The 25736-nt window shown below is 41.3% G+C and overlaps 1 protein-coding gene across 1 annotated transcript in view; it reads left to right on the forward strand.

Moving 5' to 3' along the window:
• Nucleotides 1–25736, forward strand: part of LOC112432464 (protein NLRC3) — a 124588-nt gene that overhangs the window by 80381 nt on the left and 18471 nt on the right. The window contains exons 2-3 of the mRNA XM_076881473.1: nt 17109–17161; nt 24283–24335. Of these exons, the coding sequence (XP_076737588.1) occupies nt 17130–17161; nt 24283–24335 (85 nt within the window). The 5' untranslated portion in view covers nt 17109–17129. The remainder of the gene's footprint in view (nt 1–17108; nt 17162–24282; nt 24336–25736) is intronic.

The following is a 25736-nucleotide window of genomic DNA, read 5'->3' on the forward strand; positions in this document are numbered from 1 at the left end:
CGTCAGCATCCAGAGTCCTCCTGCTGCTCCCCCCTCAGAGCCCCGTGATCAGCACCAACACATTCAGTTAGATGACAGAGTCCAGCTGCAGCTAGAATCAGCTCCCCTCTGTGAACAACAGCACAGCGTCAGTGTTTCACACTCAGTGAAAGGAGGAAACAGCAGAAGAACACCATGTGTGCTACGTTTCCCAGGACACACTACAAACTGCACAAATACAGAGCAGCACGTGGAAGGACCTGGAGCTGCATTTACAGAGCTGCAGACAGCGTGATGTCCTGTATGGACAGGTGGAAGGAAGCAAGTCCTCAGCTGGAACACTCGTGTTTGTCCACAGACAGGAAACACAGCAGGAAACTTCCTCACAGAAGTGCAGCTCATGGATAACACACTTCCTGTCAGTCAGAATGAGGCTGCAGCCAAACACAGAAAGGTGTTTTTGTCCAGATGAGCCCAGAGAAGAAACACGAGTGTTCACAGACATCAGAAGCTCAGAGAGGTGAAACATGAGGTTGGAGTCCTCGTCAGCATCCAGAAGAGCTGCTGTGAAACCCTGAGTACTCATGACAGACTCTGATGGCACAAACACATCATGATTCAAACAGAAAGACAAACATGGAGCTCCTGATCCTCCTGCATGAGAACAAGCTGACATGAGCGCTGTGTCTGAGAGTGTCTCCCTGTCACAGTGACAATAACACAGCTGCTGCTCACAGTCATTAAACTGACCTGAGGTCAGCTGTGCTCCTTACATATGAACCATGTGACCTCACATCAGTGCTGTGGATGACTGTAGTCATAGAAGAGTAGAGCTGTAGCAGGTGGTGTGAGGAGGAGGTGGTGTATTCTAGTTAACGCAGTACTGAAACACTCCAGCAGAGGGCGCTGTTAAGTCCTTATTGTAACACAGTTACTGTGTGCAGTTAGACTTCATACATAATCTGCACTTATTTCCATCAGACATGCTGTCAGTAAATGATTGGTTTCTATTGATTCTACTTCCTGTTGACTCGTTTGATGACAGTGAAACAATCACAGCTGATTGTGTGATGATGTAAACTGTCACTGTTACATTCAGTGTGTGTGACATAATGTTAGTGCAGGCTGATAACAGCCTGGTTCTGTTAGAAACACATGAACGTGTCCATAGATCAGTGTGTGTTTAACATGAGAGCTTCAGCCCTGCTGATGTGTTAAATAAAGACATGCAGGAAAACTGATGAGACTCTGAAATAACTCTTTATATTTATAATGTAACTCTGCATCAAAAGAACAACAAAGGATCCCAGACAGGTTTCTGTGAACAAAGACCATTCTGATGTTTCTGTGTTTCTAACACTTTGACATTATTAGTAAACAGACTGCAGTGAGCAGCATTTATAAAGAGCTTCTATATAAAGATATGACAGCTGTTTGACAAGTTTATCACTCTGTGTTTGGACCTGATCAGTCCAGCTGTTTACTTGAAACATGTTCATTTACCTGTTCTGTTATATTCATGTTCTTGTCTCTGTTGAAAACACATTTTAATGTCCCTCAGATTTTTCTCCCAGATGAATAAATATAAAAATGACACAAACTGACTGCAGCTACTTTTTGTCCTTTCTGTCAAAAACCTTCATGTGACTCATGAGAGACACGTTTCAGCTGTTTGTGACAGATCAGAGGCCAACAAGTCATTTATAACACTTTCCATCATTGTTTAAAGTTCTCAGTGTTTCTGTGTTGCTGCGTATAGGATCTCCCAGCATCATCACTGTGCTGTCCAATCATTGTGTGCGAGGTTACCCTTATAGTGCGATGTGTGTTTGCACAAAGAGAAGCATGTGTGTCAAATATAAATAAGCACAGAACAGAAACAGCTGCTCGTTTCTTCTGTTTAGAGTCAAGTTAGTGTTTTGTGTCTTTGTTTGAGGCCTGATGTCGAGCAGAGGTGTGTGTAACTGCACTGGTCTGTTATATGTGTGAAGTGTGTGCTTCTCTTCAGCATCATCTTTGTCACTGCTGATTCCTTTGTGTCATCATGTGTTGAGAAGAGAGAACAGTTATAACGGAGGAGCAAAAGGAAGCCCTGAAATCTGCATCAACAAGGAAGTGTTGGCTCACCAGTGATCCCAGCAGAGCCACTGGTTTGGCTCCAGTTGTTCTAGATTCAATGATGTTGTTGCTACAGAAACATGTCAGCATCTTTATTGAATTTAATATGAAGCAGAAATGGTGTCATTAGGAGAAGAAGAGGAGAACAAGTCCGGCGAGGAGGCAGCAGCTCTTAAAGATGAAACAGCAGCTCAGCCCTGAGCTCAGAGAGCTGCACATGAAAAAGCTCCTCAAGCAGATCCTGTCAGAGGTTTGTCATCAACAGGAGGAACTGTTCACATCATAGGATGAAGATGCTGTCAGCTGGATGAAGAAGGTTATTTAATGCAAACGTTCACACTGAAGTCAAATTGTTGTCGTGTTGAACAGATTCATGTACTGATCGTCTCCAGAATGTTAGAAGAGCTTCAATGAATCATTAGAAACAACTTACAGCTGCACAGCTGTGTCAAACACATCTGTGTGTCATTGTGGGATTGTTGTGTTTCTACATGTGACACACGTCTAAAACATGCACACAATCTGAACACAAACAGGGACTCATGTGTTCCCACAGCCAGATGCTGAGAGCCATTTCCTTGTAGTCCTGTGTCTACATACATGAACCATTAGATGTTATTGGAATGATTGTCAGCTCTGATAGTTTCATGTGTGTTTAGCTGGACGCTGTTTGATCCTCGACATGTTTAAAGGTGTCCAGTCCTGAGACACTGGGGCTGGAAACAGCTGTGATGTCATTGGACTGTCACACAGACAGAAGTGCATGAAGTGAGCAGCCGAGGAGCCGCTGATGTTTTGGATTCAACAGCATTTGAAAGGTCGACACAGACACATTTGCACACAGAGAGCTGAATCTGTCATATGCCACAGTGAACTCACTGTTCAGTGTTTTTCAGGAAGCTTCTTAACTGCCTCTGCTGCCAAACAAGCAGCTGATGTCCTTGAGAAGAAGCTGAAGAAGTCTTCAACAACAAATACAGGAAGTGGACTTTCAAATACTAGATTCACTTTAGACTCACAGAGAAATGACTCAACCAGCTGTGTTTGACTCTATGAAAGGTCAGTGTGTGTCTGCACACAGACTGTTGTGTTGGACTGTTATTCAGTTGTCTGCTGAATGTTTTCAAATGTCTGCATCTCAGCTGTGATGAGGCTGGGGGTCATGGGAGGCCACCGTAGCAGCCTCTTCAACATCATGACATCATCATAAATGCTGCTGGACTGTCTGATGGGCTGACGGTGAAAAAGCCGTCGGGAAGGAAACAGAAGACATTTCAGAGGCTGCAGCAGATTTCTTTGATTCGGGGCCTTTTTCAGCTTTATTGGACAGAGCAGTGAAGATAAGTGACAGCAAAGCAGAGAGAAAGGGGGCGTGGCCCGGGTCAAAGCCAGGCCAGCTGCTCTCCACCTCGTGGTCACCTGCTCATCCTAGTGAGCTCCACCAGCAGCCCTTTCACACACTTTACACTGTCAAACACTGTGTGTGGACCTCAGCTAACAACAGGCTGCATTTAAGTCTGGACTACATGCTTTTATATTGTTTTTATTCCATCAGCAGCTCAACATCATGAGCAGCTTTGACATAAAGACATCAAACTCAAGCTGACTTTAAACTACTTTTAATACAGGGGCTCAAAAACAACAACATCTTTATTATATATCAGGACACAAAGTCATTTCATCTCAAAGGGAAACAGCTTTATTTGGAATAACCAGCACTATCAACTGGTTTGGGATCTCCACCAGTTTCATGTCTTTGCAGCTTCTCCAACAAAGTTCCTGTAAAATCAGCATGTTTGTCTTTATTGGTTTGATAGTGATTGATTATTCAGTCCCAATCTGCTGTCATCTAAAGAACAAAATGATGTTTCTATGAGTCACAAAGCTCCAGATGTTGTCGGCTTCACAAAGAAAACAAAGAACTTAAACACAAAGTGTTTGGAGCCAAAATGTTCCCAAGCTGCTCTTTTTGAAATGGCAGAGGTACAGTGGTGTCTAACAGCACACTGTGGAAGGCAAACATGTTATTGTTGGATGAAACTTCATGAATCCTTTGTAGATTTGAGCTGTTGGAGCCTTTCTTTTCTCTTCAGGTGTACAGATGCTGAGGAGGCAGGTGAAGCAGGTGGAGCTGTTGTGATGCTGCAGAGGGTGTGTCTTAGTAACTCTGTGAGGCAGAACTGGATCCAACATTGTGGATGTGTTGATGTTGGAGCCATTAAGAGTCTCTGGCCACACTGTAGGATTTCCCTTTGATCCACTGTGGGGGCATTTTGGAGTCTGTCAGTGAAACTCTTCATGTTTGTGTTTGACTCCAGTTTATAGAAACAGAGAAATGTGTCATGCTTTTGTTCGGCCTCCACAAATACACACATTTGTTCATTGGTTGGACTTTTTGGAAGGAGACACATTGAAAACCATGTTAATAAGATCTTGTTGTTTCCTGTGGATCCGACACAGAGAGTGGACTTCAGACAGAAAGCGTGGAAGAGATTTTAGAGGCCGTGTGTGGCAACAGGAAGTTTCTGTGTGTTTGCTGATCTTACATGTGGAAAACAACACGTGATGTTTGTGAAGTTCTACAATGATCATTGTTCTCACAGCATTTTGAGTGGGAACAGTTCAAACTGGGAGTAGTGGGAGTTATTTACTGATTGAAACAAGCTGAATGTTTCTGTGACGATGAAGATCAGCAGCTCAGCTGATCAATGAACTGACATCTATCAGTCGTTTCATGAGATGAAGTCATCAGCAGACATTTGTTCTGACTGTGTGATGAATGTCAGAACGTCAGGGCTCTGCTTTAGTCACTGCTTGATGATCATTGGCTCATTGTTGAATCCAGGGCCCAGTCTGACCTCTGACCTTTGCTGCAGGTCTTCTGTGTTATCTCCACTTTCATGTCTGATCTTCTGCTGTATCGTCCAAAATAAACATCTGGATCATTTCCAACACTTCAGCAGATCTTTAGTTTGGGCAGTGCAGCACAGAATAACACATATTGTACTATACTGCCCACTTCCTGATCTTATTGGATCTGTGTGTGAGGTTGGTGAAGGAAACACATGTTTACTGAGTGAGTCGCTGCCATTAGGAACTAGTTTTTATATCACAGCCTGGAAATCACACAGGACCATTTCTGCAAGTGAAAAGTCGTCATTGGAGGAAAATGATTGTGTAGTTTGTGCGACTGAAGAATTGTCCCAACTACATGTGCTGCTGACCCTTGACCTTTTCTTTAGGTGCACAGAGGAGTCTGTGGGAACATCCAGAACTGAGGCATCTTGTGTACAAACGTGTTCAGACCAGATGTCAAATGATGTCAGATGTCATCCGTGAATGGATGCAACTGTGGATCGTTCCAATAAAATGAGGCAGTTTTGTAAGTACAAGCCCACTACAACCCATCATCAACATTTTAAATTACATTATACATCTTCACTGATATAAAGCACCACTATTTTAACCTGATTCACTTTTTCCACCCTAACAGTTCATTCCTCAAATCAAACAAGATATTTGACCCTAAAAAAATGCATCAACAAATAATTTTGTAATAAAATATTTATTCTTCAACTTTTACAAGTGAAATCAAACAAGTGTGTTTAAGAGTGAAACCAGAGTGGAAGCTGCTCATATAGAGTCCAACCCAGGCTAAAGTAAGCTGAGTAGAGCAGCACCATCAAAGTGTCGGCTCTCTGAACACGGTGCAAGATCGCCATCTGCAGGACAAAACTAGTTTTTCTCGCCCTCCTCGTCAACATCAAGATGATGTCATCGTACAGCAACTGATTCCCTGTCCGTCTGGAACAAAGCATTTACATTAAAAAGACATTTACAGAAAATACAAACACCAACAACACATCTCATCATCACATGATATTTTATTATTTATTATATTATATATTTTTATTGTACCATCAACATCAACAAACACCAGCATATTTTCTTTGAGATTGAGTAGAGTGAACCTTTCCCTTGGTTCACTTCCTGCTCGCAGCATCAGCTGACCTCTGACTTCCTGGTTAAGGTCTCTCAGCGTTGACTGGAATATCAAATCGGACTCACACCATGTTCTTGTAATGTGGTCATGTCTGTCAGCTGTTTGAAGAGCATCTCTGGCCTAAACACAATAGGAAGAACAACAACACGGCAAAAAAAACCAACACATTTCCATATTAGATGAAGGGCACCGTAACTGGAAATGGTAACATTCATCTGATGCTGCTTTGGATTTATCTTCTGTTTTAGATCAACTTTGATCACTTCGACCCATCTTAAGTCCGTTTGTTCTAACTTCTCACTAACATCTCGTATGATTTCAGATCCCTGCTGTTCCCCAGCTGCCCTGTAGGTGGCCTCAGTGTGTCTCACACCATTTACAGATGATTACAGGTCGTTTACAGTTCAAACAGGTCCAACATAAGAAATATGCAGAAAATATCCTGCTATAACAGTTTGGGTCAAAGTGCAGATGTTCCAGATGTTCTGAGTCTGTCTGTGTTTCATGTTAACATGTAGATGTTGGACCAAAGTGAAGCTTTTTGATGTGACAGCAGGAATGTGAAGTGTAACTCTGAGCTGTAGGAAATGAAACTAAACGCACTTTTTCTCCTTTATTTATAGGAAAGTGTAGGAGAGCAACAGATGAACAAGCGTTACTGTAACAGGAAACATCAGAGGACCTTTATGTTCATCATCATCACTGTTTCCTTGTTCTGTCACAAACACACACTTCCTGCTCTCTCTCTGATGGATCTGATTGGCTGTTTCATTCACAGGAGGTCAGGGCGTCACACAAACAGCTTTAACTGCACAACGACACACTTTAAATCATCTGCAGACAAACCTGTGTGTTTGATTTATGAAGAAATAATAAAGACGTGTGTACAGCTGTCCATGAAGCAGCTTCTCACACAAACTCTGACACTTCAGCCACTTTAATTCCTGCAAATCTGCGTAATAAAGAGCTGTGACTGCTATGAGCTGCTGATGATGACTGCATGAAGCTCTCAGCTGAAGCTTCTTTCATTTATTTTAATGTTAATGTCGCCTTTTTAAGTCTGTGTGAGGATTTTAATGACACACATTAAAGGAGCTTCTTTGATTAGAACCAAATTCATGTTGATTTTCAGCCTGAAATGATAAAAACTTTAATAATTCTGTTTATAATCATCAACCTGGAGACTAATGAAAAGTATAATAGTGAAAAAAAGCCTTTATTATTTGAGTAATGCCTGAATCTGCTCAGAGACGGAGACAACACAGAGGTGTTGATGACAGTTTGACATTAACTGAATTAAAAACAAAGTGCTCTTATTGTGAAAATCAGCCTCCTACTTCTTAAAATCGTTTTTATGGATTTTTTAACGTCACAGTGAAACATTGAGGCATTAATCTGACACAGTTTGATCAGCAGCTGTGTTTTCACTGACGTTTCACTTTGATTTGTTCAGACTGAGCAGAGAGGATCGGTTCTCTGTGTGCGCACTGCTGAGAAACACAAGCTCATTTCTGCTGTTTCATGAAAAGTGTTATGGAGGAACAAGAAGTTCAGCCTCTAAACTCTCAGCGTGAGGACTGAGTGAAGAGTTTCAGAGCAGAGAGTTTTGGCTCACAGCTTTTAGCGTCTACACAAAGAGACGATTACGCACTTGATCTGAGAACATCTCCACCTCCTACAAACAAACTCTCCTACGAGCAGCTGTCACAACCACAACAGGCAGAAGACTGGATCCTGCTGCAGGTTAATGATTGATCTAAAGGCAGCTGACCTTTGAGCAGGAACTTGTGAGTCTTTTATTGTGTTTAATGCTCACAGTGCTGAAGCCTGCAGACACACCCACATCATATTATTTGTTCTCAGGGTTGTTCGGCGTGGTGGAGTGGGAACAGAAACTTTCTGCAGGTTAATTATTGATCAAACTAAAGTCATATTAAGGAGCTACTGGCACGGAGTCAGAGCAGAGCTCAGAAATCTGAAATATATCAAAGTATATTAAAGTTAGAGTTTAGAGAACACTGTTTGGTTAGCTGCCATTAACAACCAGAAGAGTCTGTTCAGTGACAGGTTGCTTCTCCCAAAGACAAGAACTAACAGACTTAAAAACTCCTTTGTCCCACACGCCATCAGACTGTTTAACTCCTCTCTGGAGGGGAGAGGGAGGGGAAACAGGAGGACAAAGGAGGGAACAACTAAGCTGTAGTGCCTCTTCACCTCACTGTACAATACCTTGTGCAATACTTTTGTAAATAGTCAACGGTGCAATAGACTCAATACTTGAAATGTGCAATTCACTTGTATTTTTATTTTTATTCCTATTTATTCTATTTATCCCCTTCGTATATTTTATTTATATTGTCTCTGTATTTATATATATGTGTGTGTGTATAACTCTGTAACTTCTGTCGGTGCTGTGCTTTTTTGGAAATCGAATTTCCCAGAGGAACCCACCCGAGGGATTAATAAAGTTCTATCTTATCTTATCTTATCTTATCAAAGGCAGATGACTCTCAATATCACAAGATCAGGTGAAATTTCAGACCAAGGGAAAATCACTGGGATTATCTGTGAAGAGGCAGAAAAGCATAGACCTCGTCTACCTTATAGACATTTTGAAAAGGTAAGAGTGAATCTGTCTTCATTCATCTACATGGAAACATAAAACCAAAAAACAAACCAATACAACAAAATCACACCCAGTAGGGCTGGGCGATATAAACAATAAACGACAGAATCGATTAAATTTGGTCAACGATAGAGATTTTGACTATACCGCTCTATCGCGACAGCGCATGTGATGATGTCATCAAACATCAAACTGTGCTAATGTTATGCTAACATAGCTGTGTCGCTAGCAATCACGTAGCACAACATTATATACCAGGTAGTCCAACTTCAGTAACCCTGCAAACGCCACTGCTGTTTAGTTTTCTGTCTTCATTTATGTTGGAAGTGGTAGCAGAGCTGTTTGAATTAGTTTCAAAAATCTCAGTCAGAACATGGTATGAAATGTTTAGGTGTAAACTAGCGCGCTAACTTCCTGTTAACTTCTAACTCCGTTAAATTTAATAAATTCTGTTTTCATGGATATTAAACTTAATTGTTACATCTGCTAAAGCAGCAATGCTGATGATTTTATTAAAGATGAAAGAATTTAGACCGTTTTTAACTCTCAGTGTTCGTTTGACTTTGGGACCTGAAGCTGTCGGAGTTTTGGACCCAGATTACTCCGTGAAGCTCCTCACCACGGCAGCCGTAATGCTCTGACGATCCATCAAGCAGTGCGGCTTACCAAAGTTGTGCTAAAACATTTTTAACAGATTTCTGCAGCCAAAATCGGTTCGAGGTCACGAAGCACAACCAGAATTCATACATAAGGCACACTCTTGATTTTTGAGAAAATTAAAGGATTGTAAGTCTGCCTTATAGTGTGGAAAATACGTTATACAGAAGAAAAGAATATATCGCGATATATATCGTTACCGCACATGCTTCAAATTATACCGCGATATGGATTTTAGGCCATATTGCCCAGCCCTAACTCCCAATTTATTTACAACATTTGAAACATACAGTGTAGCTCCGTCAAAACACTCCAAGGCCAAGTGAAAGTGCTGAGAGGGAAAAGATCATGATTAATGATTTATTTAAACTCATAACTGGGTGCAGCAGCTGAGCTTTGACCTGTGAGCTGCAGCTTAAGCTTCTTTTATGGTTCAGTGTTTAATGTGTAAACTGTTTATCACTGCAGAGACGCCTACAGGCTATCTACTGTTCAAAAGTGAATTGTTATACACAGTGCAGCAGCTGACCGTTGACCTGTGAGCTTCAGCCTCTTTGCTGGTGTGAAGTGTTTAATGTGACGCAGTCTGCAGACACAGACGACTGCTGACGGAGAAGAAGCAGAGGATTTTCTCTGTTTCTACACAGACCTGGTCCAGACAGCAGAGAGCTGCAGAGTGAAGACGTTCATTGGAAGAAGCTGAGTAAGTTCAACGTCCTCTTTGAATCCTGGATCAGGAAGTGAATATTTGGTGTTTAAACAAGGTTTCTGTCTTTGACTCAGCCTGCTGTCACTTTGTTTCAGAGAGAAAAGGAGATTTTAGATTAACTGGTGTTCCTGCTGCTCTAGCATTAAAGCACAGTATAGGTGACCACGCTGATGCCTGTTTATAATTTCACCAAAGCTAATAAACTGTTGGCTAAATTTTCTTGTTTTTAGATGTAAACAGAGGTGAGAGGAGGAGATAATAAGGATTAAATATTATGCTGAATAACTAAATTCTGCTAGTCTGTGACGTAACTCCCAGCAGCATCGCCTCATTTCTTTGACCTTTAACATGAGTTAGCTTAGCTAGCAGAGCAGCTATCTCTGCTGTCTGTCATGTGACCGAGTCAAGTGTGTGTAGTAGACTTGTTAGCATAGCTAGCAGGCTGACAGAGGCTAGCAAACTGTGTGAACACTTTGTAAGAGGTGAGCAGTAAAGAGAAGGGGCTCCTCCAAATGCTGATAATGCACTTAACCTGAATTTACTGCTTGTTACATTATATGTGATGTTCAGTCAAAAACAATTACTTAAATTAACATTATTATTAGTATTATTATTATTCATAACATGGCTCCCTACTGTAGTGGTTTGAACAACTGATCTGTGGTTATTGTGTCCCTGCAAATTCAACAATGCGCCTCAATGCAAAGCATCAAATAAACATTTTTATTATCAAGTCATTCGACCTACTGGTTGAATCACCGTAGCTCTGACAGTGAAGCACACTCATTTTTATTGGTAGTCACCTTGTGAGCAATGTTCCCTCTAAGCTGCGCACGTGCGCAATTCAACCTGCCAACACGGACGATGATGCAGTTCTACACTGCAATCATCGAGTCCATCCTCACCTCCTCCATCACCGTGTGGTACGCTGGAGCCACTATCAGGGACAAACAGAGACTGCAGCGTGTTGTGCGCTCTGCTGAGAAGGTGATTGGCTGCAGACTCCCATCTCTGCAGGACCTGTACACCTCCAGGACATTGCGGCGTGCAGCTCGGATCTCAGCTGACCCTTCTCACCCTGGACACAGTCTGTTTGACCTGCTCCCCTCAGGCAGGAGGCTTCGGTCCATTCGCACCAGAACCTCTCGCCATAAGAACAGTTTCTTCCCCTCTGCTGTTGGACACATGAACAATAACCGTATGACTGTCCCCGCCACAAACACAGGACCCTACGCTGTGTTCACTGCATCATTCCATGTTTGGCACTGATCACCACCTGCACTCATGTATATATCTTTCTACGCAGCACTCTTAATTCTTATTCTCATGTATATATCTCATGTATATCTCATGCACATATCTTTCTACGTAGCACTTTTAATTCTTATTCCTACTTTTATTTTTTTCATGTCTATTTAAGCGCAATTTATGACAGTTTGTTTGCACTGAAGCACCGCAGCAATTTCCTAATGTTGTAAACCTGCTCAACATTTGGCAATAAACCCCATTCTGATTCTGATTCTGATTCTGAATTGCGCACTGTTGGCACGGTCTCTGCGCAGAGAAAATCTGTGTTGCGCACACAAAAAGAATTCTAACCTGAATTGAAATTAAAGTAAACCAATCAAAACATGGCATTTAGTTGTTAAGAAACGGAGTGACGGCGTGTTTGAGATGTGAGAGATTTGAGGCGTTTAGAGCAAATCTTGTGTAGTTAGTGTGTAGTTAGTGTGTAGTTAGTGTGTAGTGTAGTCAGTAGTGTTGTGTGTCAGGACAATGAGGCGACTGCAGAGTGTTACAGGTGTTACAGCAGTGACACATCTGCTGCTGTCAGGCCTGCAGGTATCAGGCTGTTGTTCTCCTTCATCTCATAGAGGACAGGAATTATTTTTTGGAGCGGCACAAATAATTTGTGTAGCATCAGATTTGATGCAGAACAGCTGATTGTTCTGTAAATAGTTTGAAATGTTTATTTTAAAAAAACACCTTGGCTGCATTTTTAGGTAAACAGCTGCAAAAAACTTTGTTTGTATAACTCAGTTACTTTTTTGAAGAAGTAACTATATAATTAACTGCCCAACTGTCAGGGGTTTTGACATTTATTTTCACAAGTAAGAGAAAATAAGACACTTGCAGACCAAATCAGAGAGTTTTAAGACATGCGCATGGGTGTGTGCCTCTCAGCAAAATCACACACACAGAATGCATGTCTTGTTCCTTTATTTATAGGGTAAGAAACTGATTACATAGTACTTCCTCTTTTCAGTTACAGGAGGAGAGTTCAGGCATTATCTCAACCTGTCTGACCTTTCAGACTGGGGTAAAGAATACAGAAGTTTATCATGCTTATCTGACATCACAGATACTAAAAAAGAATACATTGCGTTTGTGTTAACAAATAGACTCAGTTACGTGAAAATATATGAACACTAGAAAATAAAACACACTTGATTATATTGTATTTGAATATAAAGCACATTTGATTATACTTGATCATATTGCATAATAAAAATCCTCTATCACCAACATTGGTCATTATTTACTGTATGTTGCAGACAGAGTTACAGACTCTCTCCCAGACCACAGACTCATAATACAAGTCAGAGCTTTATAAAAAAAAAAGAAAGTTGTGTTTTCAAAATTGGAGTTCAAGTTTTTTTTTTCCTTCCAATAGTGTTAACATACTACACACGTCATGAACAAGATTTTTTTAAATTTTCATTGTAAGTGGGCTAAAGCAGTTAATTAAAAGTAGTCCATCAACTGAAAGGTTTAAAATGTTCACACGTGTTGGACTGACTGAAGCTTCCAGTCACAGTGACTCAGTGTGTGTCAGTGAATGCATCGTGTGTGCTTCAGGCTCCACCTAGTGGAGTGATAGCAGAGCAGCTGATGAATTTGAAGAGTGTGGCCTTTTTGCACACAGCCTGTAAATGTCAACAACAAAAGGAGTGTGTAAAACATGTATATTGTAGTGATGCAGTGTACTGTGTATATTTATACTGGCAGTATGGAACATGATTATTTGGAAATGCCTAAAATGGAAATGATCATATACTGTGAGGTGAGGTGTGGACAGTGGTTGTGCTTTTGTAACATTGAGGCAAGGAAAGTGATTAGTGTTTAGGGGACACATCATTGGTTTTTGTTAAAAAGAAACAGTTTCTCCACTGTGGCAGGTCGTAGGCGATTTTTTTTTTCTAAACTGTCTCTAACTCTCACTAACCGCAACTCTCCATCAAACGCCCACATTTTGTCTGAGGGGTTTATATCGCTGTCATAGCTCGCGGCAAAGTTCGAACCGCTTCCTGAACCAGTCACGTGGTACAGCCGGGCAGCGAGGCTTCGGACGTCATCATTTTCAGCTCCTCCCATAAATGAAGCAAGCCTCGATACGCGCTTCGCGGAAACGCCCCCTCCATTACTCGACACACGCTTCGAAGCCTCGATACAGAACGTCACATCACTAGTTAAAGCTGAGTAAACACTGACCCCAGACCAGCACCGTGATAAAGTGAGCTGCTGCTGCTGAACTTGAACAGGTAACAAAGTGATGAGCAGTCAGGCTGCAGGTTTCTACCTGTTCATGTTTCTACAGTAGAATCACTTTGAAGTGTCTTTGTGCTGTTTCATCTTTGATTTGTGTTCATAAACACTCAGAGAAACATCACGTGACCTCATCAGGATCTGTGTTGGTGTGTGGGGCTGTACCTCAGCTTTATGTTGTTACATGCTCATTTGTTCATTTTAACATCAAAGTAATGTTATGAGGAGTAATGAAGTAACGTACTCCATTACTTTTAATCAAAGTGTTCTGTGTAATATGTGTAATAATGACTGTTTTGAGTAATGACCAACACTGATCACAACAAAGAGGAAATGCCTCCAACATGCACAAACATTTGAGCCACAACATGCAGTTAATGTGCACAAATGTCTTTGATATGCTGCTCAGTGATGGTGGTGACTGTCAGAGCAGAGCTACTGAGAATCAATAAGTAATATCAATGATGGGATCAGAATCACTAAATTCTTCTCATCCCTGTCAGTATCATACATGTGCTGTATAATGTGATAAATGTAGAGGTGCTGGCTGTTCTCTCACTCTGCTGTTTAGCTGTAAAGGACGCCTCCCTGCCTTTGTCTCATTCATGACCTTTAATAGTCTCTTCTAACATGCAGAGATCTGTATGATCTGTTTCATAGAGTCTAACCAGCCTGTACAGGTAACAACAACAGTCACTGCATCACTGACACACAAACGTCATCTCTGTCAATAACAACATTCATACATGGAATAAAAACACATCAGTGGATCATTGCTGGAGCTAATGTTTGTGCTCCTGGTGCAAAGGCTCTCAGTTTCCTCCTTGAAATAAGTGTTTACATTGTTGTTATATTGTTGGCCCACCATTGATCATGTGACTCATCACATGATCAATGGTGAGCGTCTCTTTTCCTCTCAGGTTTAAATATCTGGGACTCTCCACCGTTTGGTTTTACAGCTGAAGAAGCTTCTCGGATGAAACGTCTTCCAGAAACTTAAAGACGTCTCTTTTCTCTCCAAGCTCCTTAGATCACATGACCTGGATGACTGAACCTACAGACACATTGACCTGGTTTCTAGGTAGAGCTGGGCGATAGAACGATAACGATATGTATCGCGATATAACTTTTTCTCGATAGAAAAATTAAACTATTGCGATAGACCTCGCCGCTCTTGTCCTCTTAAAAAAAAAAAAAAAAAAAAAGGTCAGCCAATCCAAACTAAGTAGCCGCACGTGTGTTTGTTTGGGAAGCAGCCAGCGGGTAATGGAGGAAATGAGTGTGCCGACTAGAAAAATCAACCGAGCGTGACCGAAGAGAAAACAGATGATGGTTCCAATACCGGAGAGATTGTCGAACGGAAGAGCCATAGAAGTTCCGTAGTGTGAAGGTATTTCGGCTATTTCAGGTCTGACAAAAAACAGTAGCGTGCACTGTAAATGTGCCGAAAGCAAGTCTGGAAATACAATAAACTGGTGCATGCGTCACACTGTGCGCCACGTTATTGTTTCGGTGAAATGAATTTCTACAATACTGTTAATTCTACTCTCTGCAGTGTTTAAATGCTTACATATACACACAGTTACTGTCCCTCCACACATACGACTCGGTTCTGCTTCTATGCCCCAGCTTTGTTTACTTTTTCCCACCGAGGCTTCTAGACTTCTGATTGGCCAACATTTCTGCACGGTTAGGAATCTAGCGCCACCTGCTGCTTTGGCATGTTCATAGCAGCGTTTTCCTTCATTTCTGCCTTTATGTGTGGACGGGATTATTTTTTAAAACGAGAACGGAAAATCTCCGTTTTCAAAAACACCCGTGTACGTGTGGACGTAGCCTCAGTCTCTGACTGGAAGCGCTAATTCGTCATTCGGCTTTTGTCAGACTAAAGTAACTGTTAAAACTGTTTGAAAAGCTCAGCTATACAACAAGGAGAGATTGAGAATTTCCTTTTAGTTCTCAGTTTATTTGATATTGACAAAAGTTAGTCAGTTTTGTCTGTTCTTCTGTAAAACAAACTAAGATTTATTTTTAGAATTAATATTTTGTTTCTAAGTGGAATTGACAATTTAGTCTGTTTCGTTTGTTCTATTTTGAAACTTAAACGCTTTAGCGGCTGCCTTTTCTGTAGTTTGCAATATTTGCCTTTATTTATCTGAAAAAGTCTCATGTTCCTTAAGTACATCTACCCTGTTGAACTTATTATGGGAAATAAATATTTAAATAAAAACAAGCTGCTGATTATTTCACATTTTACTTGTGAGCAACGGCACATTTAAATCTTACAAATATAGTTATTTGGCTTATATCGTGATAGATATCGTTATCGCCTGAAATGAAAAAAACATATCGTGATATGAAAAAATCTCATATCGCCCAGCTCTACTTTAAAGGTGATCGTTTAGGACTTCAGCAATAATACAGACAGCAATGTAGTTAGCAGTAAAACAGCTTTATTGGGAATTAACTTAAAAAACAAACAAACATCTGTCTCCTATTTTCTGTCACACAGGAAAGAAGCATCAATATCTGATGAGAAGACTTATTTATTTCTTTTTGGGGTTTTTTCAACAGGAGAAGAATATCTAACAAGTTGATTTGTTCACATCTTAATTTTTAAGTGACATGTGCATTTTGAGTTTATACACTCTTTATATAAGGCGACAGTTTCCTTTTGCAGTATTTTTGTGTGGAGTGTTTTTCTATTTCTTAACAAAAAGGGAACAAAGGTGTTTAAGTTCACCTAGGATGATTTGTCTTAACTTTCACATGGTCTTACTGAGGTGATGTGAATTGAAACATGCATTTTTTTTTGGCGGTGAGGGAGGAATGTGCTGGAAAAGTTTGAAAAGGGACCTTGAAAGTGCTTAAGAAGTGCTTGAATTTGACCCTGAAAAAGGCATATGAACCCTGATCATTATCATTAGCCTGTGTAAGTCCTGAGTGTCCTCCAGTTCAGTGTCTTTGTCAGTCCCACATGTGTCGTTTCTGTTCAGCTGGTCTTCCAGTCAGTCATCCATCTCAGGCTCTGTCATTCTGTCATAAACACCAGCCTTCACCACCTGTGAGGCCTGCGTTTGGGTCCTCTCTTCTCCACATCCACACTGCGATGCTGTGACATATACAGTACATAAAATCAAAATTCACGTTTTATGCAACTAAAGTGTTTCATTATGTAGGCTACAGAACATAATTCAGTTATAGACGATATATGAAACATGTATACTTACTGCATTTGAATCATTTAAACCATATGTGATATAAACACCTGCACGTGTGTTTGAAAAAACAAACGCTTTGATTTTGACACCCCAAGAAAATCTTCCTAGATCTGCACGTGTTCAGAGTAAGAGCAGAATAAACAGCAGCAGAAGCTGATTGATGAACAGCTGAATGACATATCAGCTGTAGCTGCAGCATCTGCACAGAGTTTGATTGGCTAACGCTGATTTGTTTGTTTTTTTAAACAGGACAGCAGAGAGAGAGAGGAGATGGAGAGTGCAGCAGAGACAGTGAAGAAGAGGTGAGCATCTGACAGAGCAGAGCCAGTTTAAAGGAGCCTCACAAGCTCACACATGACAGCTTCATCAACATGGAGCTCTGAGTGTTTATTAAAGGATCATTGGACGCTCTGACACAGCTGACTGCAGCCTTTAGCTGTGAGCACACAGTGTCTCCATGAGCCTACAGATCGTGGACTTCTTTGAGAAACTTAAAGAAGACGCTTTTCTTTCCTTAGATTGAACTTAAACAAAGGATTTGAGGAGCAGAAAAGTTTTTAAAGAGAAATTAAACATATTAATAAATATTCTGTTTATTTTACGTTATTTAGGTGTTTAGGTTATTTTTCTGTTTTCTGTCACACGTCTGCTCTCGAGTCGTTATCAACAGTGTATCAATGCATTCCTGTGGGTGGAGACAGAAACACACACCCAAAAAGAGCTCAGAGCAAGAATAAAAGAGGAGGAGACAGGATCAGAGTGGGACAGTGGAGCTTGTTGTTGGTGTCTCTGTGTGAAGAAACTGTAAGTTTGCTTTGTTTCCTCCTTTAACAGTTTGTTTGTTTCTGTGATGTTTGGACCTGATGTCCTCCATCACACCGACACTCTCTCTCCCCTCTGTTCCATATGTGACAGAGGGGAGAGAGTCTCTCACTCAGAGAACCAAGGTTACAATGTAACCACACGTTCCGCTCTTGTGTTTGAATCCTCATGATTATAGATTATTGATTGGCTGGAATCAAACAGTTTGAAGAACATTTATTCGTGTGGCAGTTTCAGCTGCTGCTCACAAATCTGATAACAGGAACAAGTTAGTTCCACGAGGAAGACGTTCGTCTGGGCGCGTTGGCCTCGTCGGTCATGTGACCGTGTTACTGTTCGGGCTCAAACTGATACGAGTGGTTTAGCAGGTGTGACAGGACGATGCTGCACAGCCTCATTGTTCAGGTGTGAGTCAGACTCTGAGTCTTTATACAGTCCTGTTTAACAACATGTTGTTCCTGTTGATGTGTCACAGAGATCAGCTGTGCTAAACTCTGCTGCGTGCAGCTACTAGTTTCTCTAGTTTGGTGATGGAAACGTCGATGAGACTGTTTCCATCACCAAACATCACGAGGAACACCTCTGAGTCTGATTCTGACTCTGTGCATAAAACCACAAATATCCCTTCATGTCTGTTCATCTGATTCTGTAATGTGAGAAACTTTGATGTCTGAATTTTGTTCTATCATTAAAGGATGTTGGCTGCTGTGTTTGCACATGCTCAGTGTGACAGGATGTTGGCTGCTCTGTTTGCACATGCTCAGTGTGACAGGATGTTGGCTGCTGTGCTTGCACATGCTCAGTTTGACAGGATGTTGGCTGCTCTGTTTGCACATGCTCAGTGTGACAGGATGTTGGCTGCTGTGTTTGCACATGCTCAGTGTGACAGGATGTTGGCTGCTGTGTTTGCACATGCTCAGTGTGACAGGATGTTGGCTGCTGTGTTTGCACATGCTCAGTGTGACAGGATGTTGGCTGCTGTGAAAGCTGAATGCTCTGTGGTTAGAAGTGATGTCACACATTAGGATAACTGTGCTCGCTCTCTGTCAGAGTAACAGAGAGCGAGCAATTTGACCACATGACCCTCAGTACACAGCATGATGTGCGCTGTAAACAGGAAGTAGAGGAGCAGGACTGAGGTAAACCTCTGAGGGATCAAACTGAGACTGAGCTCCAGATGTTTCCACATGTTTCTGCTCTGCGTGTGTTTGATGATTATTTCAGGTATAGATGATGGAATATGGCCAGTCTGATGTCAGCCTGCTTCTCTGACAGCTCCTCACCTCTCTGTGCTGCCCCCTGCTGGCTCTGATCATTACTGACTGAGTCCTTGCTGCCACTTTATTAGGTACAGCTTGCTAACACAGGCTCAGACCTGCTTTGCCTTCAGAGCTGAGCCTTAAATCTTCATGGCTCAGATTCAGCGAAGTGCTGGAAACATCCCTCAGAGTCATGTGATCAGTGACGTCTGCTTTCAGCACTGACAGATAGAAAAGTGCATCCACATAAACAGGATATATAATAATAATAATCAAATGCTGATTTTTTTTCAGCCCTTTGTCTGAATGCTAATCCAGATGTGTGTGTTTGTAATGACAGTAAATAAATGTCAGACTTACAGCTCCTGCTTTACTGCATTAAAGTGATCAGATGAGTTCAGCACTTTGACATGGATGGTAGTGAAAGCAGGAAATGACAAATGTAGCACAGCAGCAGCGTTTAACAGAAACTCTGGGATGAACATCATTCATAGAACAGCTTCCAGCTTCTTTTGCTCGGCTACAGTTTGGATGGATTTGCATTTAAAGATGCAACAAGACTAAAATGGTTAGGGTCAGGAGGTCAAAGGTCAGAGCTCCTGTGGGTCTGAGGGCGGCCTCACGCTGGAGAAGGATGAAGGAGTCTGACCTGAGCCAGTGTTTGACATGAACACATCAGCACTGCTGTCAGTGAGCCTAACGACAGCCGTTAGCATCATTTCAGTGTTTCAGTCATAAAAACACTTCCTGTCTCTGTGGTGGTTACAGTGACATCATGCAGTTTGTGCTTTGACCTCCAGAGGGCGACAAATCAGCACAGACAGAGAGCTCCATTCAAACTTTGCTGCCATCAGGAATAATTCTTCAAATATAATCATCAGTGTTTGAGCAGTTATGATATCAGGGACAATCTAGACATGTGTGACAATACTGAACATGTCACATGACACACCTCAAACATCATGTGATCCACTCTCAGTCTGCACTTTCATTCATGACTTCAACAGGTTGAAATGAGCTTTGAAGAAACATTCAGTGAAATAAATCTTTCATGGATTCATGTGAGCAGCAGATGAACTTTGTACCAACAACATCTTCAATAACAGAGTCTGAATGAAGCTCAGGTGTTGATGCTGCTCACTGATTGGCCGCTTGCTTTCAGCTCTGCTCTCAGTCTTTACTGCACAGGTGAAGGTAGAAAGTGTGACTGGATCTATAGACTGGAAACAGAGAAACATGCTGAACATTTGAAGCTTTGCAGCAGAAATGTTCATGTTACAAATACAGCAGAGCTGATCTGGGATCAGTGTGTTCACACCTGCAGCTACAACAAGGTTTCATGTCTCCACACGTCAGCATGTGAACTTTACTCTGACTCAGTCTGAGCAGTCAGACGGCATATTTTTAAAGTTAACACATCAGCACACACAGAGCTGAGCCCCTCCCACCTGTGCTGAGTTTCAGGTGGAGTCCCGCCTCCTTCCAGGAAGCAGCTCACCTGTGTGTCCGTGTTTAGTGTCCAGGTGTGGAGTGGAGCTTGTTGTTGGTGTGTGAAGAAACTGTAAGTTTGCTTTGTTTCCTCCTTTAACAGTTTGTCTTTAGGAACTTTACTGTTTGTTCAGCTCGTGTTTGATTTCTTCACACAACAAACTGTGTGTGTTTGTATTTCCGGTCTCTCCATTAAAGTCAGTGTGTAATGTTTCCTGGCTAACATCAGCTGTGTGCAGCTTAGTTCAGCACAAATCTGCCGCTCCATAGTTCACGGTAACGGACTCACAGCTGGACCAACGAGGCCGAGTGTGTCCGCCACTCTGAGCTACGTTCGTGTTTGTGTACTTGTAGTTTGTACTTTGAGTTCAGTCAGAGCCCACAGAGGACGCAGCGTACGTGATGACGTCACAGCCCTTTACCTCCTTTACTGTCACTGTGATTAATATTTACACACGAGACACCTGCAGAGCTCTGACGCTGAGCTAGCACACAGCATGCTAACACTAAGCTAACGCTAGGCTAGCCAAGAACCCAGAGTGAGGTTAAAGCTGAGTAAACACTGACCCCAGACCAGCACCGTGATAAAGTGAGCTGCTGCTGCTGAACTTGAACAGGTAACAAAGTGATGAGCAGTCAGGCTGCAGGTTTCTACCTGTTCATGTTTCTACAGTAGAATCACTTTGAAGTGTCTTTGTGCTGTTTCATCTTTGATTTGTGTTCATAAACTAGAGCTGGGCGATAGAACGATAACGATATGTATCGCGATATAACTTTTACTCGATAGAGAAATTAAGCTATCGCGATAGACCTCGCCGCTCTTGTCCTCAAAAAAAAAAAAAAAAAAAGGTCAGCCAATCCAAATTAAGTAGCGCAGAGCTGAACCAATCACAGCCGCAGTGTCACGTCGCGTGACTTGTTACCGTATAGCACAAGTGCCAAGCCACACGTGTGTTTGTTTGGGAAGCAGCCAGCGGGTAATGGAGGAAATGAGTGTGCCGACTAGAAAAATCAACTGAGCGTGACCGAAGAAAAAACAGATGATGGTTCCAATGCCGGAGAGATTGTCGAACGGAAGAGCCATAGAAGTTCCGTATTGTGAAGGTATTTCGGCTGTTTCAAGTCTGACAAAAAACAGTAGCGTTCACTGTAAATGTGCCGAAAGCAAGTCTGGAAATACAATAAACTGGTGCATGCGTCACACTGTGCGCCACGTTATTGTTTCGGTGAAATGAATTTCTACAATACTGTTAATTCTACTCTCTGCAGTGTTTAAATGCTTACATATACACACAGTTACTGTCCCTCCACACATACGACTCGGTTCTGCTTCTATGCCCCAGCTTTGTTTACTTTTTCCCACCGAGGCTTCTAGACTTCTGATTGGCCAACATTTCTGCACGGTTAGGAATCTAGCGCCACCTGCTGCTTTGGCATGTTCATAGCAGCGTTTTCCTTCATTTCTGCCTTTATGTGTGGACGGGATTATTTTTTAAAACGAAAACGGAAAATCTCCGTTTTCAAAAATACCCGTGTACGTGTGGACGTAGCCTCAGTCTCTGACTGGAAGCGCTAATTCGTCATTCGGCTTTTGTCAGACTAAAGTAACTGTTAAAACTGTTTGAAAAGCTAAGCTATACAACAAGGAGAGATTGAGAATTTCCTTTTAGTTCTCAGTTTATTTGATATTGACAAAAGTTAGTCAGTTTTGTCTGTTCTTCTGTAAAACAAGCTAAGATTTATTTTTAGAATTAATATTTTGTTTCTAAGTGGAATTGACAATTTAGTCTGTTTTGTTTGTTCTGTTTTGAAACTTAAACGCTTTAGCGGCTGCCTTTTGTGTAGTTTGCAATATTTGCCTTTATTTATCTGAAAAAGTCTCATGTTCCTTAAGTACATCTACCCTGTTGAACTTATTATGGGAAATAAATATTTAAATAAAAACAAGCTGCTGATTATTTCACATTTTACTTGTGAGCAACGGCACATTTAAATCTTACAAATATAGTTATTTGGCTTATATCGTGATAGATATCGTTATCGCCTGAAATGAAAAAAACATATCGTGATATGAAAAAATCTCATATCGCCCAGCTCTACTTTAAAGGTGATCGTTTAGGACTTCAGCAATAATACAGACAGCAATGTAGTTAGCAGTAAAACAGCTTTATTGGGAATTAACTTAAAAAACAAACAAACATCTGTCTCCTATTTTCTGTCACACAGGAAAGAAGCATCAATATCTGATGAGAAGACTTATTTATTTCTTTTTGGGGGTTTTTTCAACAGGAGAAGAATATCTAACAAGTTGATTTGTTCACATCTTAATTTTTAAGTGACATGTGCATTTTGAGTTTATACACTCTTTATATAAGGCGACAGTTTCCTTTTGCAGTATTTTTGTGTGGAGTGTTTTTCTATTTCTTAACAAAAAGGGAACAAAGGTGTTTAAGTTCACCTAGGATGATTTGTCTTAACTTTCACATGGTCTTACTGAGGTGATGTGAATTGAAACATGCATTTTTTTTTGGCAGTGAGGGAGGGATGTGCTGGAAAAGTTTGAAAAGGGACCTTGAAAGTGCTTAAGAAGTGCTTGAATTTGACCCTGAAAAAGGCGTATGAACCCTGATCATTATCATTAGCCTGTGTAAGTCCTGAGTGTCCTCCAGTTCAGTGTCTTGGTCAGTCCCACATGTGTCGTTTCTGTTCAGCTGGTCTTCCAGTCAGTCATCCATCTCAGACTCTGTCATTCTGTCATAAACACCAGCCTTCACCACCTGTGAGTCCTGCGTTTGGGTCCTCTCTTCTCCACATCCACACTGCGATGCTGTGACATATACAGTACATAAAATCAAAATTCACGTTTTATGCAACTAAAGTGTTTCATTATGTAGGCTACAGAACATAATTCAGTTATAGACGATATATGAAACATGTATACTTACTGCATTTGAATCATTTAAACCATATGTGATATAAACACCTGCACGTGTGTTTGAAAAAACAAACGCTTTGATTTTGACACCCCAAGAAAATCTTCCTAGATCTGCACCTGTTCAGAGTAAGAGCTGAATAAACAGCAGCAGAAGCTGATTGATGAACAGCTGAATGACATATCAGCTGTAGCTGCAGCATCTGCACAGAGTTTGATTGGCTAACGCTGATTTGTTTGTTTTTTTAAACAGGACAGCAGAGAGAGAGAGGAGGAGATGAAGAGTGCAGCAGATTGATGAGACAGTGAAGAAGAGGTGAGCATCTGACAGAGCAGAGCCAGTTTAAAGGAGCCTCACAAGCTCACACATGACAGCTTCATCAACATGGAGCTCTGAGTGTTTATTAAAGGATCCTTGGACGCTCTGACACAGCTGACTGCAGCCTTTAGCTGTGAGCACACAGTGTCTCACATTTACATTCACTTCCCTGTCAAACTCAGTAACTTTAAACAGCTGCTGTTATCAGGTGAAGATAGCAAAGCTTTCAGGGCTGAGCCCCAGTGTTTCAGGATAATGGCCCCAGAGACCACAGTCACATATGTGGGGAAGGATTTTAAGTTTAAAACTTCCTTTAAGCACTAACAGCAGAGACGCACAAAGTCGCAGACAGGGAACAAAGTATTTTAGGTTTGTATTGTCAGATTATTTAATCATTATACTGAACAAATATGTGAAAAAGTAAAAACCTCTATTATGATGAGGTTATCACTACATTCACATGTCGTCGATGTGTTCTTTCACACAGATCAGTTTCAGTGTGTGTGGCCCGTACACTAAACCATGACACAAATTCATATGATGTGACACCCAGACTGTGTTCACTGTTTCTTTTGGTAAAATCATCTTCTCGTGTTTTTATAGAAAGATGATGGAAGAACCTAAAGAACAGCCAGCCAAAGCAGCTCCATCAGCAGGTAGGAGATCAGTGCTTTGTATGATGAGACGTATGGATGTATAGACTTCAGGCAGATTCTTTTTTGTAACTGTGACAAGTACATAAAATTCACGAGTTGTAACCTGTCCTAATCTTTGCCTTAATCTTTCTGTGGGACATTAATATAACATGAGAACTTCCAGTCTAAGGAGTTTGGCAGAGAAACAACTGGACTTTTTTGTACTTTGAACCCACATATGAGGTTAAAACGATGTCACCTTAAAATGAAACTGAAGAAATATTGAAACTGAAACAAATGTATTGAAAGTGAAATGATAGTGAAAAAACATAAATATAGAAATTTAAAGAAAAAACTCACTGTTCATGTGGTTTTCACACTTACATCGTTTTTTTCCACGTACAGTTATTTTTTCAGCTTCAATTAGTTGGCACTGCTTCGGCATCTGAGGGTGCGCTTGAGGGGCGGGGCTTCAGAGCCACATATATGAGCCACATATGTTTGCGCACATTATATTGCTGACCAGTGACTGTAGAAATCATGGACGACCTAATATCTGCAGCAGCCGCAGTCATGAAGAAACATGCGTATCTCTGAACGGCACATAGAGCGGGGACGCTGAGAGGAGGTCCAGCGTTTACCGACTGTTTCAAACTGACAGACTCAGGTGTTCTTCAGTGTCTGCCTGACAGAAGGACCTGAGAGCCGCCACAATATTTTTGGTAAGTGAAAGGTGTTTGTAAGCTAATCTGTAGCTAACATCCTTAGCTAGCTAGCTAAGATGGGCACTCGGCTATCGGCAAAACTTGTTTTGTAAAGTTTGTTTAGCTAACCCGTGCAGGTGAACGAAATGAGCAGAAACGCACCGGGCTGCTCAGTCAGTAACTAACCACAGTTACTGTACTTTTATTATGAGTATTACACTGTAAGGCAACAGGCTGCACTCTGCTGCAGCTCCTGTGCAGAGCTGATTATTCAATATGTGCAAACAGCAGCATGTTTTCACTCTTTTGCCACATCTGTAAGGATATTAACACATATTTTAAAAAAGGCTTGCACTTCAGTAACCCCTCATTAATCATTAATTACAGATTAAATAGCAAAGCCTAATATTTATGTACTCAAACCAAATACTTCTGCTTGGCAGCTTAAGTTAAAATGTGTGTTTCATTTTTCCTCGGATTACATTTTTAGCACTGACTCTGTGTATTGTTTTTACTAAGTTTGTTTCAAATATTCAGGTTAAATAAAACAGTCTGAATCATTCTTATTGAGGTAAGTTCACAAAGTTACATGTGCAGTACAGCTTACATCCTTTGAGAGGGAAAAAAGCATTAATATTTGTTATGATACCTCTGTATGTTGGTGACCACGGTGCAGCAGCAGACTGAACCAGGACTGAAACCTGCTCCGTCTGCTCAT

This window comes from Maylandia zebra, unplaced genomic scaffold, assembly GCF_041146795.1.
Source record: "Maylandia zebra isolate NMK-2024a unplaced genomic scaffold, Mzebra_GT3a scaffold11, whole genome shotgun sequence".
In the NCBI taxonomy this organism is placed as follows: Eukaryota; Metazoa; Chordata; class Actinopteri; order Cichliformes; family Cichlidae; genus Maylandia; species Maylandia zebra.